Genomic DNA, 14310 nt, shown 5'->3' with positions numbered 1-14310 from the left:
AAACTGTATACGTTGAGTTCCAAATAACCCACTGTGTATATAGGCGCGTGCTGATTTCATACCAGGCATCTAACCAGTATGGAGGTTTGTTGAGCAAAACGAGCCACGTCTACGTTAAATATAGTGACACTATGTTTGTTCAGACCTGGAGGAATATTTCGGTACATTTTCCACAGCCATATCGTCCCGATATTCGGATATGCGTTATAGGAAAACTGCACTCAGTAGGAGGAGGAGCACGAGGAGGAGGAGAAAACTTTATTTAACAATTAAATCGAGCTGGTTAGTGGGCCAGGTCCTCAGTCCAGGACAAGAGAGTAAAAGTAATTTTCTTCAATTCATAGAACGCCATCCCAAGTAGGATAGGATTTGTTCTTTGCGCCTTGAAGGGTTAGAATGCAATAAAGAGCTACTTGGAATTATTCTTTGGTTTAGATTCTTGTAATATATGCAGGTATACTATTTATTGCGTTAGTTAGCGAGTATATCACGCCTTCAACACCGTATAACCACGTCATCATTGTTCGGGTTGAGAGTCAGTTCGTTATGATAACGATATGATTACGATAGAAATTCGGAACACAAAAGCCGCCTTCGACTACTGTGGACAACGTTGTTTAGGGCGCGATCGCGGTGGCGTTGCACGAAACTTCTCATTGTATTTGCATGTGAATAAACAAAGCACGCCGCGGATATGCACCTTTTTGCACGCAGCCGTAATGAAAGCCAAGTTATGAAGAAGGGAATATATGCCATACAACACGAAGGAAATATCCACACGATCTTTGTGAGCCTCCCAGACATCCCAAAACCCCCTAATAAGACGTTTGTGACGGCGCAGAAAAATTAATGCGTTGGGCGGAAAAAAAAAGCAAGAAACACTAATCTGATTCAAGACAACATCAACGAAAGAAATAGAAGAAAGCCGCTTTATTTCCTGCTTTACGATGCGCGTGTAGGGGCCGCTGCTTGGTACGTAGCATTAGACAGTTGAGTCTTCATAAGAGCATCTAAAAAATAGTGCAGGGAAGCCTACGCATTTTGAATACTTATCAAGAAGCTCTGATCGCTGATCCTCGCGAATAAGCTAGAAAGGACGAGTTACACACGATCTTTTGACCGATGCTCTGAAGAAAGTTGTCCTCTATCTCCTCGTGTGTTGCAAACTTGTGGGGGATACCGCTTCAAATTATTCAGATGTGTCAGAAGCTTGCAAAATAACTGAGTCACTAGAAATACGCTTTTTAACGCACTACAGCAACAAAGCGGGCTGTTTCTAGCACAGGCACTGCTGGCCCTCATAAGCGGAGTGCAGATGACAGCGGCGCGAGTCCCTAAGCCGACGTCAGAGCCAGGGGGCGCCACTCATACATCTCATCGCCAATACCAGCTTATCGACACTAATAAAGTTTATTCATCATCATCATAACGGCGGCGAATAACACCCCCGGAAAAATATTTCTGGCTACGCCACTGGCTGACATGTTCTGGTTCGCTTCTGGCCCTCCATTGGTTTTTGCACAATTCGTGTGGACGGAGTGCAGAGCCCAAAGACGCGGGTTCGATACCGGCCCCGGGGGCCGCTTTTCAGCTGCCAGCGAAGAGGAGAAAAATGCCCGTGTGAGGGCAAATTAGTAATCATTGAAACCAAAACGTTGATTTTCCCCAGACATTACTAGCTATGTTTTATCGTTCACGGAGTTGTTCCCAATGCGTATGTAGCGAGCTGCGTGGTGCAAGTGACGTATGCAAGTGGGGATCGAGAACCCCCCTTCCCCAAATTTTCGATCTCGGAGAAGTGGATAGGAAACAGACGTGGGCGATTGTTTTTCAGGGTCGCAAGCTACGCACCGTCTAAACGCGGCTTCAATAAATGCACGACGATCAGCCACTTTGCGATTTTCTTGGAAAAAAGATTAAAAGATTTCGAAGGTTATATAAGGCACGTAATCCTACAGTGGTTTTTCCAATTTTAACTTATTTCTTTCTTTCGTTTTTGTATTTTGTTTATTTAAATTTTCCTCTTAGTGCCGTCATCCTTCCGGGAAAGACGAATGCGTTACAGCTTCTTTGCTTATCCACCCTCAGGCTGTGACGGCTCTTCAATTTTTTTATTCTACCTGCAGGGTGCACACACGAAAACAATTTTTTACTACACTGCTGTTTTTGCTCTTCCACTTGACAGTCCTGCAGCACACTCCTCGTTTTCCCTTTCGCTCACCATTCCGAGACCGTCTGCCTTGCCCCTGCACACTGCTGTCCAGCACAAATAAACGTGGAGAGAAGAGGGGGGAAGAAAGAGAATGGGAGGGGTAGGCAGACGGCGCGCTGCCGATCTGCGGGTCCGGTTACACGAGAGCGCGCGTCGGTGGCCGCGAAGCTTTGGAGCGAGTCTTCGGGGCCGCGGAGCAGCTGTTCCACGTGATCGTGATCGGCTCGTCCAGGAGGGAGGCCATGGCGTTGACGTCCCTGGTCTTTGCAACAGCAGTAGGCCCGAGCGTTATGTAAGCGCTACAGGGGTTCCTGGGCGGCACCCTCTGATGGGAGCCGGTCCCGCGCAGGTAGTAGAAGATGGCGATCGGGAGCGCAATCAGTAGCACTATGAGGGCCATGAAGGCCAGCGACGTGTCCATGGTCTGGCGGGTCGTAAAAGCGTAAGCTACCAGGTTTTCGTTCCACCGCCGTCCATCGTCAAACTTGAGCACCTTAACCTCGTAGGAGACTTCGAACGAGGCAGCATCGGATGCGGGGTCCTTGGCCGTGTCGCCTTCCTTAACAGTCTGCAGATCCAGCACTGGGACGCCCAGGACTGCACTGGAAATGTTCCTACACGGTTTCGTCCTCTCTCCAGAGTGGCTTGATTTGAGCATTTTGTTCATAAGGACTCTTTTGATGACGTTGATCGCGAACTCGGCGGATCGCGCACGATCCTCGGTTTCGTTGTCGGACTTCAGGCGGTGCCCCGATTGGTTGCCAGTCTGGACAGGCGCTGACGCTGTCTTCTCAGAGTTGTTTCGGTGCAAACGTCGGTGCATGATGAGAAAGAAAGGATTGGCATCGCTCCTCTTGTGGGCTTTCCTGGGCATTAGCTCAGTCTTGCTGAGTTGAGCATTTTCCAGCGCGTGGGGGCTGTTGAACAGGTCGGAGATGATGCCCGATCCAAACAATTTTTTTCTCAAGGCGTCGCTGTCACGTGAAGACTGCAGGATGACCAGTGGCAATTCCTGGCCATTCAAGGCGCTGTGCAGCTTTCTGTCTCGGCGAGACCAGCGGGAGCGTCTCGACCATGAGCCCGTTTCCTCTTCGCTGTTGCCGACGCGAAAGGCAAAGGACGAAATTTCTATCGTCTTTGGGTGCGATCGCTGGACGGTAGCGAAACCGGGAAGTTCCGAGTGTAGGCTGCCTCTCATCCTCTCGAAAAGGCTCATCGGCACCTCGTCCTGTCCTGCGAAGGACAAACACGCAGCATTTTCTCATGGACAAGACCCTCCTTCGTACATACGCGAACATGCAATCAGCGAGGTAATCCAAGTGGGAAAAACAAGCGCACAATGGAAGCGCACTTATCGGAGCGATATGCTCTCGAGATACAGCTGCTCTCTCTTAAGATTGTAAAACGAATATATACCACGATTTTTGCCAACGTTTCAGCAAAGAGACTTGCCTTCGTCAGGGCCCTGACGAAGGCAAGTCTCTTTGCTGAAACGTTGGCAACAATCGTTGTTTCTACCTTGTGCGAAGTTTTCTTTTCTTGTGTTCTCTACCATCTTCCAAGTTTTATTGCTCCCTACATATATATAATGCTCAATGTTCACGCAGACACTAACACGCACTAAAACGCAAACAAGCACCCAAACAGGCATCGACGTTGACACCACCCCTAACAGCCCCCCTAAACAACTGACTCCGAACAAAAAAGAACCATCCCGTAGGTCCACTCGGAACAAACGAAAATGACTTGCACCAAGCGGACCCGACGCCTTGCCCCTCAAATCCCGCGCTTTCCTTAGAGTTCGAAAACTCGCCGGCAAACAAACACACTACAGATTTCACCTCAACACCTATTCCTCCTACCTCCGAACCAGAAAAATCCCCAAAGGCCTCCGCCTTAAAGCTATTTGTTCCCTTGGAGTTCTCCCCCCTCAACTAGAAGCTAAATGGCAGGAAACTTTGACGCATGCATCGCTTTCCCTTCTAGAAATTCTCAGAGAGCACTGTGACAAACAACTTAGCGTTTTAAATGAGCAGATTGGACTCATTCCACTCACTGAGCAGGAGAAAATTGATCTTGATGCCTTTAGAGACCGTAAGGAACACGAGCTGTGCAAGAAACAAAGAAATAAATTTGAACGTGACCAGCTCCTTTTGCCTGACACACATTGCACCAATGGACCTCCTGTCCTCGCTAAGCCTGAAGATGTGGCACTAAATCATCCGACGTCCCCCGCGGACAGATCAGAATCTGCTACGGTGGAATTTTTCCCTCCCGCTAATAATCAAAATCTAGAATCCAGCTCCCACAGTAGGAGTAACAGCAACCTGACACCTGTTCCCGAACAGAATGTTGTATCCGCCTCCCCCGTCACGTGTAACAGCAACGTCATAGATATTTCAGAAACATTATCGGGAACCGAAAAAATTATCCTAGAACGAGGCCTCACTTTCTGCCCTACCAACAACCACGTGAATGAGTACGAGTTACACAAGGATCTCACCGAATTTTCCCGCAGAATGAGGCTGAAGGAATTCTTTTCCGATAAGCAAGATAATAGTGAAATAAATGACCGCACACTCCGTGCACCAAGCACTTGGACACCAGATGCCGAGGAATCTCCAGAACTCGATTTGTATATAAAATCAGTATCAAAAGAAATATTAATCTCAACCAAGAAATCAAATAAACGCAAGAACTTGACCCCCTCAGAAGAAGTCACTCTAAATAACCTAGCAGACAGAACGGACATAATCATTAAACCTGCAGACAAAGGAGGTAGCGTTGTCATCCTACCAATGGAAAAATATAAAGATGAGGCCTATAGGCAGCTTAACAACCATGGTCACTACCAGCCTTTAGACCATGATCCTACCAACGAATACAGTCAAACGATCCTTCGCAGTCTCACAGATCTGCTGGCCGGAGAATTAATCACCATAACAGAATTAAACTTCATGAGACCGACAAACAAGCAAGCAGGACGTTTCTACCTCCTCCCTAAAATCCATAAAGTCTCCACAGAAGCATTGTTTTCAGCTGACATTCCGGGAAGGCCCATAGTTTCTAACAACAACACCCCCACGGAAACATTGTCCGTGTTTCTGAATCACCATTTGGCAGACATTCCGACTTCTCTTCCTTCATTTGTCAAGGACACCCCACACTTCCTCCGCATAATAGAAACATTAAACGATGGTGGGCAAATACTCAATGACGCCCTTCTGGTCACGCTCGACGTCTCCGCCCTCTATACGAACATTCCCATCACCGAAGGAATAGAAGCTACATCAAAGGCCTTAGCAGAAAACCGGCACCAACATGCGTTGGAAGTCTACATTACCTTACTAAAATTAGTTCTAACTCTCAACTATTTCGAGTTCGACTCATCTTACTACTTGCAAGTTTTTGGAACCAGCATGGGCACTCCTTTCGCACCCACCTACGCCAATATTTTTATGGGACAACTTGAAGCTTCCCTCTTAGACTCTTTCCCCCTCAAGCCGAAGGTTTATCTTCGATACATAGATGACATCTTCATAATTTGGGAGCACGGCCGCACAGCCCTAGAAAGTTTCATTTCGCATCTTAATTCTTCGCATCCGACCATTAAGTTCTCATGCCAGTACTCGGATAAACAAGTGAACTTCCTAGACACCACTGTTGTTCTTGACAATGGTAAACTGAAAACCACACTTTATAGGAAACCAACGGACAGGCAACAGTACCTAGACTACACTAGTCATCACCCACGACACTGCAAACAAGGTATCTTTGTAGGACAGGCTACCAGACTAAGAAGAGTATGCAGTGATAACAGACTATATAAAACACCTTAATGAACTAAAGTCCACCCTGGCAAGCAGGAATCACCCGGTGAGCTCGCTGGATATGGCTTACGAAAGAGCATTCAAGCTAGAAAGGGACGAAGTGCTCAAGCAACAACGTCGAAACGAAAGCGCCCGACCACCAGCCTTAATAACCAAATTCTCAAACGCGCTCCCTAACATAAACAACATCCTTCGGAAATACTACCCCATTATAGCCAGTAATGACCGACTTAAAAAGACGTTTCCGGAAGCCCCAAGAGTTACCTACAGAAGAAACAAGAACCTTAAAGACATTTTAGTGCATGCCAAAATTAGCGCTTCCCAAGAACCAGTCATCAGCCCTTGCCTCAGCCCTAGATGCAAGACCTGCAAACATCTGCAGACAGATTTCATTGTCAATAGCACTGCCAGCCAATACGTTCACAAGATTAATTCCAGCTTCACTTGCAATTCTTCTAACATTGTGTATATGCTAGAATGCTCATTCTGTCAAAAGCAGTACATTGGATAAACGAGTCAACCTATGAACTTACGCCTGAATGGACATCGGGCCGACACTCATAACAGTGCCTCCATAGCAGTCGCGCAACACTTCAACCAGCCGAACCACAATTTCGATGATCTTAAGCTCTAGATTCTGCAGTCAAACTTTAAGTCTCCAAGGGACCGGAAATACAGAGAATCGTACTTAATCCATAAATTCAACTGCCTGGAGCCGGCTGGAATCAATGCTTCCAAAGGCAGCTTAGAAACCTTACGGTATCTGAATCGAACAGAAAAATAATGCTCTTACAAAAAGTGGGCATCTCCATTCGCAATATTCCTGCCCCTGCCCATCCCCAATGCTGATACTTGAATACAATTTTTGTGCTTTTCTTACCCCCCCCCCCCTTTTTTTTTCTGTGTTGCTCCAAGCCGATTTCGACATACCACGCGGACGCGTCTCCCGCGACCTTCGGCATTTCGTCTTACTACCTACTTTACACACACACACGCAAAAAAAAAAAATCAGAAAAGAAGTTCTTGCATGTACCGCAAAGCTCCGCGTGAGTTGCACCCGTGCATACCCCTTCTATTCTTCTGTGAAAACTGACCTCCGCAGTCGGAATTCTTCAAACTATACGGGCTGTTGCTGTTTACGAGTTTTCTCTCTTGCACACAGTTCAGTAACCTTGTAATTGCCCCCCCAAGACGCCCCTCTCGTCCCCGATCTTCCCGGAAGCCTCCTTTGAGGTCGCCCGGCCACACCACAGCCCAGCTTAAGCCGTTCCCCCCTGTTTTCTCCGACTCTCGCGTAGTCTTCCCTCTTTCTCTACTGCAAGGTCCTGTCACAAGAACCACACCTCCCTTTCTCTCTCACTATTTCGCCCCTTTCAACCGAGCGTTGACCCACTCTGCTGTCCTCCTTCCGGCCACGCTTTTAACGACCTCCCCCTTTCTCTCCAACTCAATCTGGATCTATAAAACAGTGTGCCAGAGATGAACCCTGATGCCTTGAAAAAGACAAGTCTCCTTGTCGAAACGTTGGCAAAGGTCTGAGGCTGCTACCTTCTCCAAAGTATTATTTCTATCTGGTGACCATCTTCAAAGCCCTCTCGTTCCCTATATATATATATATATATATAGACAGAGAGAGGGAGGGAGGGGGATGTGAAGGAGGAAGACAAAGGGAGGGCCAGCATTCTACAGGAGACGACCATGGACAGATAACCAGCAAAGAGAACCATGCATAACAAAAAAATTTGGGGCAGCTTCGCACTAGCGGCGCGATGAAGACTGGGCAAACAGCGAAGCTAGCTGCCCCACCTTAGCTTATTCTTGGCTCAGCTAAGTTTGTGCGCGGTTATGCTCGGAGACTCAGTTTTTTCTGCGTGGTGTTGTCGTATAACCACTCAAAGGGCAATGAACACTCGGTCATTAAAATATATTGTTGCGTCCTGACAAGCAGGGAAGCAGGGACGTTGTCTTCACGAAGACGCAGGGGCAAAGTATTTATTAGGCGAGGTGCCTTACTTGCCAGGTGAAACAGAGAGCCCCGGTTGGTGGCTAGCAATATGGTGACCAAAACCAAACACACACACACGAGCCGCTAGCTCACGCGCTCCTTCGTCGTCGTCTGCTGCGCCTCATCGCACGGCATGCTCCCACGCGGGGGATTAGCATGTCCGTTAGCATGTCCGTCCTACGCGCATGGTCCTGAGAAGACTCGAAGGATTCCTGGACGAGACGGGCCAGATGCCGGCGACCATGTACGGGTTCCGTCAGCACCTGAGCACGCGACGTCCTCGTCCAGCTGCACGAACTGGTGATCAAGAAGGCATCCAGACACGCACCACGCGGTATACTGGCACTGGACCTCAAGGGGGCCTTCGACAACGTGTCACACTCCAGCGTGCTTGAGAACTTGCGCAAGACGGGCTGCGGCTGCAGAACGTACAGTTACGTCAAAGACTTTCTGACAAAGAGAACGGCGACCATCCGGATAGGAGAGGAACAGTCGGAGCCAATAGATCTCGGAGATAGGGGCACCCCTCAGGGATCGGTCTTGTCGCCTCTGCTCTTCAATCTGGCCCTCCTGCCCCTGCCCCAGCTACTAAACAAAATCGAAGGCGTCGACCACGCGTTCTACGCCGACGACATAACGGTGTGGACGAACCGCGCGGGGTCCAATGCCTGGGTGGAGGAAGCCTTGCAGAGAGCGGCAACGACCATCCACGAGTACGCAAAAACATGCGGCCTGAGCTGCGCCCCGCAGAAGTCGGAGCTACTCATGGTGCAACCCGGCAGACCGAAGAAAGAGCCGCCGCCGAACGTGGTGGTCACCATCGAAGTAACAGAAATCAAGCCCACGCAGCAGATCCGGATCCTAGGACTCCTGCTTAGGGACGACGGAAAGGCGTACGCAGCTGTCAACAAGATCAAGACAACGTCCGAGCAAATCCTAAGCATGATCCGCAGGGTCACCAACAAGAATCGAGGCATAAAAGAAGACGACGCCCTGCGCCTGGTCCAAGCGTTCGTCGTGTCGCACATCACGTACTCCGCGCCGTACCTCCAGCTAACAAAGGCGGACCGAGAAACGCTGAACACGACGATCAGGAAAGCGGTAAAGCTCGCCATGGGCTTGCCCGTCCACTCGTCCACGCAGAAGTTGCTGGGCATGGGCAAGCATAACACGGTGGAAGAACTGGTGGAAGCCCACCTTTCCAACCAAAGAATACGGCTCAGCCGAACCGAGCATGGCCGGGCCGTTATGCGCAAGGTGGGATGGAATATCCGACCGCAACCGACGATGGAAACGCTACCCCAGGAATGGAGGGATGCAATAAATACTAAACCGCTCCCCAGGAACATGCAGCCGGGGAGAAACGACGAGAGACGCTCCGCGAGGGCCAGAACATTAGCCCGGCAGCTGGAAGAGGACCCGGAGATTTTATACGCGGACGCCTCGCTACCCAAACGTGGAACCAGAGCGACGGCGGTTGTCCCCACCATCGACATACTGGTCACCAGTGCGTCAATCAGAACGACGAACCCATCCGAAGCTGAAGAACTGGCCGTGGCCCTCGCCCTCGCACAGCCGGGAGCGAAGACAGTGATCACGGACTCCAAGATGGCCTACGCAAGCTATCGCAAGGGAAGGATCTCTCCTGCCGCACTAGCGCTTCTGTCCAGACGCAGGCCACCGGGACGAGCCATAGAGCTCGTGTGGGTGCCGGCTCACTCGCAGGTGGTAGGCAACGAACTCGCCGACCACTACGCCCGAGAACTGACCAACCGGGCCGAGGACGAGCCGGGACTACCGCGCCCTGTCACAAGCTACAGAGACATTACCGAGCTATACAGGGAAGGCAGGTGTAGGTTCCCCGGACCTCCCCGGCACCTCAACAGGAACCAACAGACGATCGTACGCAGACTACAGGCGGGGTCGCTGGCGCATCCCGTCCTCTTACACAAAATGTACCCGGAGGAACACGATATCAAGTGCCCGTTCTGCAAGAGCAAGGAAGGCACCCTGGCACACGTCATAGCCGAGTGCACTCACCTCAAGAACCCCCCACCACCCCTTCCCCCCAACTTCCCCAACCCCAATCCCCGAGAGCGATGGGAGACCTTGTTGTCCAGCCCCGACCTGACGACCCAACTCGCGCTGGCAGTCAGGGGCCAGGAGCTGCTGGATGCATATGGGACCCGCGAAGAAGGTTCCACCCCATCTGGTGCCTGCGTGCACTAACCACTTAATGGGCTCTATTAAAGTTGATTCTCTCTCTCTCTCTCTACTTGATGATACTGTAATCCCACAGTTGTGCACGTGACTTAACCTCCCAAAGAGCAACGAACACTAGGTCATTAAAGTATATACAATCACGGCCCCTTGGACCAAGTGCACGCAAGGTGCGTTTGATCTAACGGCCGTGGAACGCGTGTCGACCGGCTTTGCGCTGAAGCTCCAAGAGGGCTCAGCGGGACGAGCGTTTGCTCAAAGTTTTTGAACTCGTACGGTGGCCACCATTCGGCTTGTGTGCCTGGCGTTTGGGATGCTAATTAAGAAATAACGTTATCACTTCTCGGCATGTCGGCTTCTTCATTAATCCTTCTCTTTGCACCGTCAAAACTGCACCACTCGTCGCAACAAGCGATAGAGCAAGCCACCCCACGATGCATTTTCAAAGCTGTGCTTGTACCAGTTGTATAGCGCCTCTGACCAGTGGCGGCACGAGTCCCGCTTCAACGCGGCGAGGTGCCGACGTTCGCGATGAGTCATCGCTGGGAGAGGTTTTTCTGCGCACGTTCGCCGGCCCGGCCCAACCACCAGCTCCAACAGCATCGCTGTTCGAAAGACTCGTTGGCGCAGATTTGAGCGCCTCCTTATTGTTCGCATGGAAGAGCAGCTGTTGGGAGCAGTGCACAACTATACGTAAGAGCCATCAAAAAAATAAATTAGAAAGAAAGAAATCAGAAAGCGCCATGTTTTTTGCCCTCCTGATAAAAATGCACATATTAGACGCGGCCACACAGTAATGTTGGTTATTCACTGACCTACGCGCTTGGGAGCCTGAGGTTGGTCGGCCGCATAAATATGCATACGAATTAGCATCTGAATTGCTCTCGAAAGTCAACCGATGCTGTTCTCCAGTTGCTAGTGCTTAAACAAAGGCATCAATATTCTCCAGCCCTCTAGAGGCACTGGTTAGCTCGGGTCGCTGAAAACGTAAATGAAAAACGCTCACGATTCAATTCTAAGCACGGCGTGCGTCTGTGTGGCCTGTAGCCCCCCACCAAAGTTCCATGCCGCGGTGGCTTACACTATGTCCGCCACGATTTCAATGCTTCCGAAGATTGCCATGCGCCAGAAAACATTAGCGTGCCTCAAACAGTTTTCCGTTTGTCCGAAATGACCCGCACAAGTCGGGACAAAGGCTATGTATACAAAGTCGGGACATTAGATTATGTATAGAACGTACGTTTGGATGCACCCTGCGGTCGTCCCTTGAATTAACCGAACTTTTCTGCTACACATGTGTGACAAATGCACAGTCACGGACGAATGAAACGCGAACACGAAATTAGGAACCATTCGATTCCCGGCCGCTGCGGCCGATTTTCCGATGGAGGCGAAAAGCAAAAATGCCCGTGTGTACGAGATTTCGGCGCACGTTGAAGATCCCCAGGTGGTCAAAACTAATCCCGAGCCCTCCACTACGGCGCGCCTCATCGCCTGCGTTGCGTCGGCACGTTAAACCCTACAATCAATCAATCAATCAATCAATCAATCAATCAATCAATCAATCAATCAATCAATCAATCAATCAATCAATCAATCAATCAATCAATCAATCAATCAATCAATCAATCAAATCAATCAATCAATCAATCAATCAATCAATCAATCAATCAATCAATCAATCAATAGAAATTATTAACCAGGACCCACGAATAGCGCGATTTCTTTCCATGCAAGAGAATTTGTCGCGTGGCTTTATTACAGTAACAAAGGTTGAAAATGTGTCTATACATATATACCACGAGCGAGCCATTATCTTGGAAGTGTCGGCACATTATTTCAGTTTTACATTATAGGCAAAACTGCGGAAAGGAAGGCAAAAGATGCCGGGACACCTGAGACAGGTCAAGCCTCCCTTAAAAATGAAAACAAATAAAAATTACAGAAATTCAAAACGCAATACAAACAGAAAATAAAATAAAAATGAAACCGAAATGTGTACATAATAGGGTTGAAAACGTGAAAGTAAAACCAAAAGTAACGGGGCAAACTCTGCCTTTATTCAAAATAAAAGAAACGGTACAAGTTACAGCCAGCACTATCCGTATTCTTTGATTTTGCGCGTTTTGGTTCATATTTTACTGTTCTCATTTAATTTGTCCGTAACTGTACGCGACCCGATCAACCAAACCGCTCCTAAGCTTCACTTCTTTTTACTCAAGGCTAATAAAGAACTAAAGTAGCCTTAACGATCCTCAAATCACTTGCGTCACCACTTGAAGCAACCATACTTTAACGAGCAGGCAATCCGGCAGCAAAAAAAGTTCCCTCTCTGCCGCCTTCGTTTGACAGGGGGCCGGGCAGCGCATTGCCAAACAGGCAAGGAAGGAAGACAGACTTCGTTGAACGCCTGCAACAGACACAGTGCGTGCACTGTGCCCGGAAAGGTCGACGGTTAGAAACAGTCTGGGCGTCGGTGGCAACGCTGCAACACGGGGTTGTACCATAAAGCACAGATTTCGGGTCGTTACGTGTAAGACTGACGCTGTGCACCGCATTCTCGTATCCCAGGCTGTGGCCAGAACGTGAGTCAGGCCGGTCGATGGCCCCTGGTTACAATTTTAGCTTAGAGTTTCGGCCCTGACAACTTTGAATGTTCAGCGAGGATAACACAACCGAAAACACAAAAGTAAAAATTTCGTACGAAAAGTCGATTTGTTAACCCTTCGAGAGGCCATACACGTACATAGCTCTGCACTGGGCTGATTGCGTTTGTGAGCCCTGTTTTTCCACTAGGATGTGTTGTTCTTAATCCCCGCAACCGTACAACGAGAGCTTGCTGTGTCGTTTTATATTCAGATAAAGGGTTCGCAATGTATTAGTCCCCCGTAACTAGAAATTCTTGAAAAAGAAGCATCGCTCCTTAATAAGAAAACGGTTAAAAGGGTGGCGAGGGTGTTTGTTCTCATGACCGGTGTGCACGTACGGCGGGTACACGTGCCTGATGTTCGGGCCCCGTACAGGTATATCCGTGCTTTCTTAGTTTCGCGTCGAAAGTAAGGGCTGGCACGTGTGCCTGTGCCAGTTCGCACTCAAATTTCAAGAACGGACATTCCCCAACCAGCTCGCCTTTCCACTTCATTTTGCTCTGCATTTGCTCGCATAGCGCACCAGGCCACATTCCTTGCGTATGCGTGCCTGCGCTTGAAATGAGCTCCGCGCGGGTGAATTCAATCGGGGGCGGGGAAGGGGGTGGGGGAGGTGGGGGAGCTGTGTGACAGCAGTTTGTGTTATATGGGGCATTCTGTTTTTAATGTTGATATGGCGTAAGAGAGCGACTATCGGCATCACCGCCCCTTGTTTTATGAGTAATGAAGGTGGATAATTCTGGTTATTTGGCTTCACCATGTCGATTGTCAGATTCAGATCGTCCAAGAGTATACGGTTCTCACAGACGCGACCACCTTAATTTCGTGAAATCAGGCTCAGTCGCAACCGCCTTCATAGCTTCTCACAAATATGCCAATTCACAGCCTGGCCGAGCAATGCAGGCCGAGGGGACCTGTGCTGGCGTACTCTAATCTGCCCGTATACGTGGCAACGGGGGCGGAGCAGTGACTCACTCTCGTGTTCCTCAGCCGCTTCGTTGACGGGAACCGCCGCTGCTAGCGTGAGCACGAGGATCAGCGAAGAGCATCCTGACGACGTCCTCTTCGGCGTCATCCCGTCTGGTTGGATGTAACTGCGCCCTGTTCGGGGCTGCAGGTCAGAATCGCACGTCGCTGCGAACTCGAGCGCGAGCTCGTCCCTTCGGCCACGTGAGCTGCAGCGATAAGGCCCGGGAAGAAGACAAAGAAGAAGCAGCGCCAGTGGCGCAGGGGTACTTTTTCATTCTAGAATTTTATCTTTTATTTTCTGTTTCATTTAGTTATTTTAGTATCTAAAATGATCTAGGTCGCAGCCTAACTTAACAGATAGCTTCCTGGCCATTTTTTGTTAGGGTATGTACCATGTTCTGAGGTAACCAACCAACCAACTAACCA

The 14310-nt window shown here is 49.4% G+C and overlaps 1 protein-coding gene across 1 annotated transcript; it reads right to left on the bottom strand.

The window, feature by feature from the left end:
- Positions 1-2191: 2191 nt before the first annotated feature.
- Positions 2192-14069, bottom strand: LOC144146841 (uncharacterized). Its single transcript, XM_077678779.1, has 2 exons — positions 13891-14069; positions 2192-3445 (listed from the first exon to the last, which is right to left on the bottom strand). The coding sequence occupies exons 1-2, from the start codon at positions 13988-13990 to the stop codon at positions 2349-2351; spliced, it is 1197 nt and encodes a 398-aa protein (XP_077534905.1). The 5' UTR covers positions 13991-14069; the 3' UTR covers positions 2192-2348.
- Between the last annotated feature and the right edge of the window lie 241 nt (positions 14070-14310).

This window comes from Haemaphysalis longicornis, unplaced genomic scaffold, assembly GCF_048455015.1.
Source record: "Haemaphysalis longicornis isolate Haplotype H1 unplaced genomic scaffold, Haemaphysalis longicornis Haplotype H1 scaffold_7, whole genome shotgun sequence".
Classification (NCBI taxonomy): Eukaryota; Metazoa; Arthropoda; class Arachnida; order Ixodida; family Ixodidae; genus Haemaphysalis; species Haemaphysalis longicornis.
The sequence above is the reverse complement of the archived record's forward strand: the minus strand, read 5'-3'. Positions and strand labels throughout refer to the sequence as shown.

Excerpts from the sequence above, each read along its gene's own strand:
- LOC144146841 (XM_077678779.1), bottom strand. The coding sequence starts at position 13,990 with ATGACGCCGAAGAGGACGTCGTCAGGATGCTCTTCGCTGATCCTCGTG. Across the intron at positions 3,446-13,890 it reads AGCGGCTGAGGAACACGAGA|GACAGGACGAGGTGCCGATG; the intron begins GTGAGTCACTGC and ends TGTCCTTCGCAG.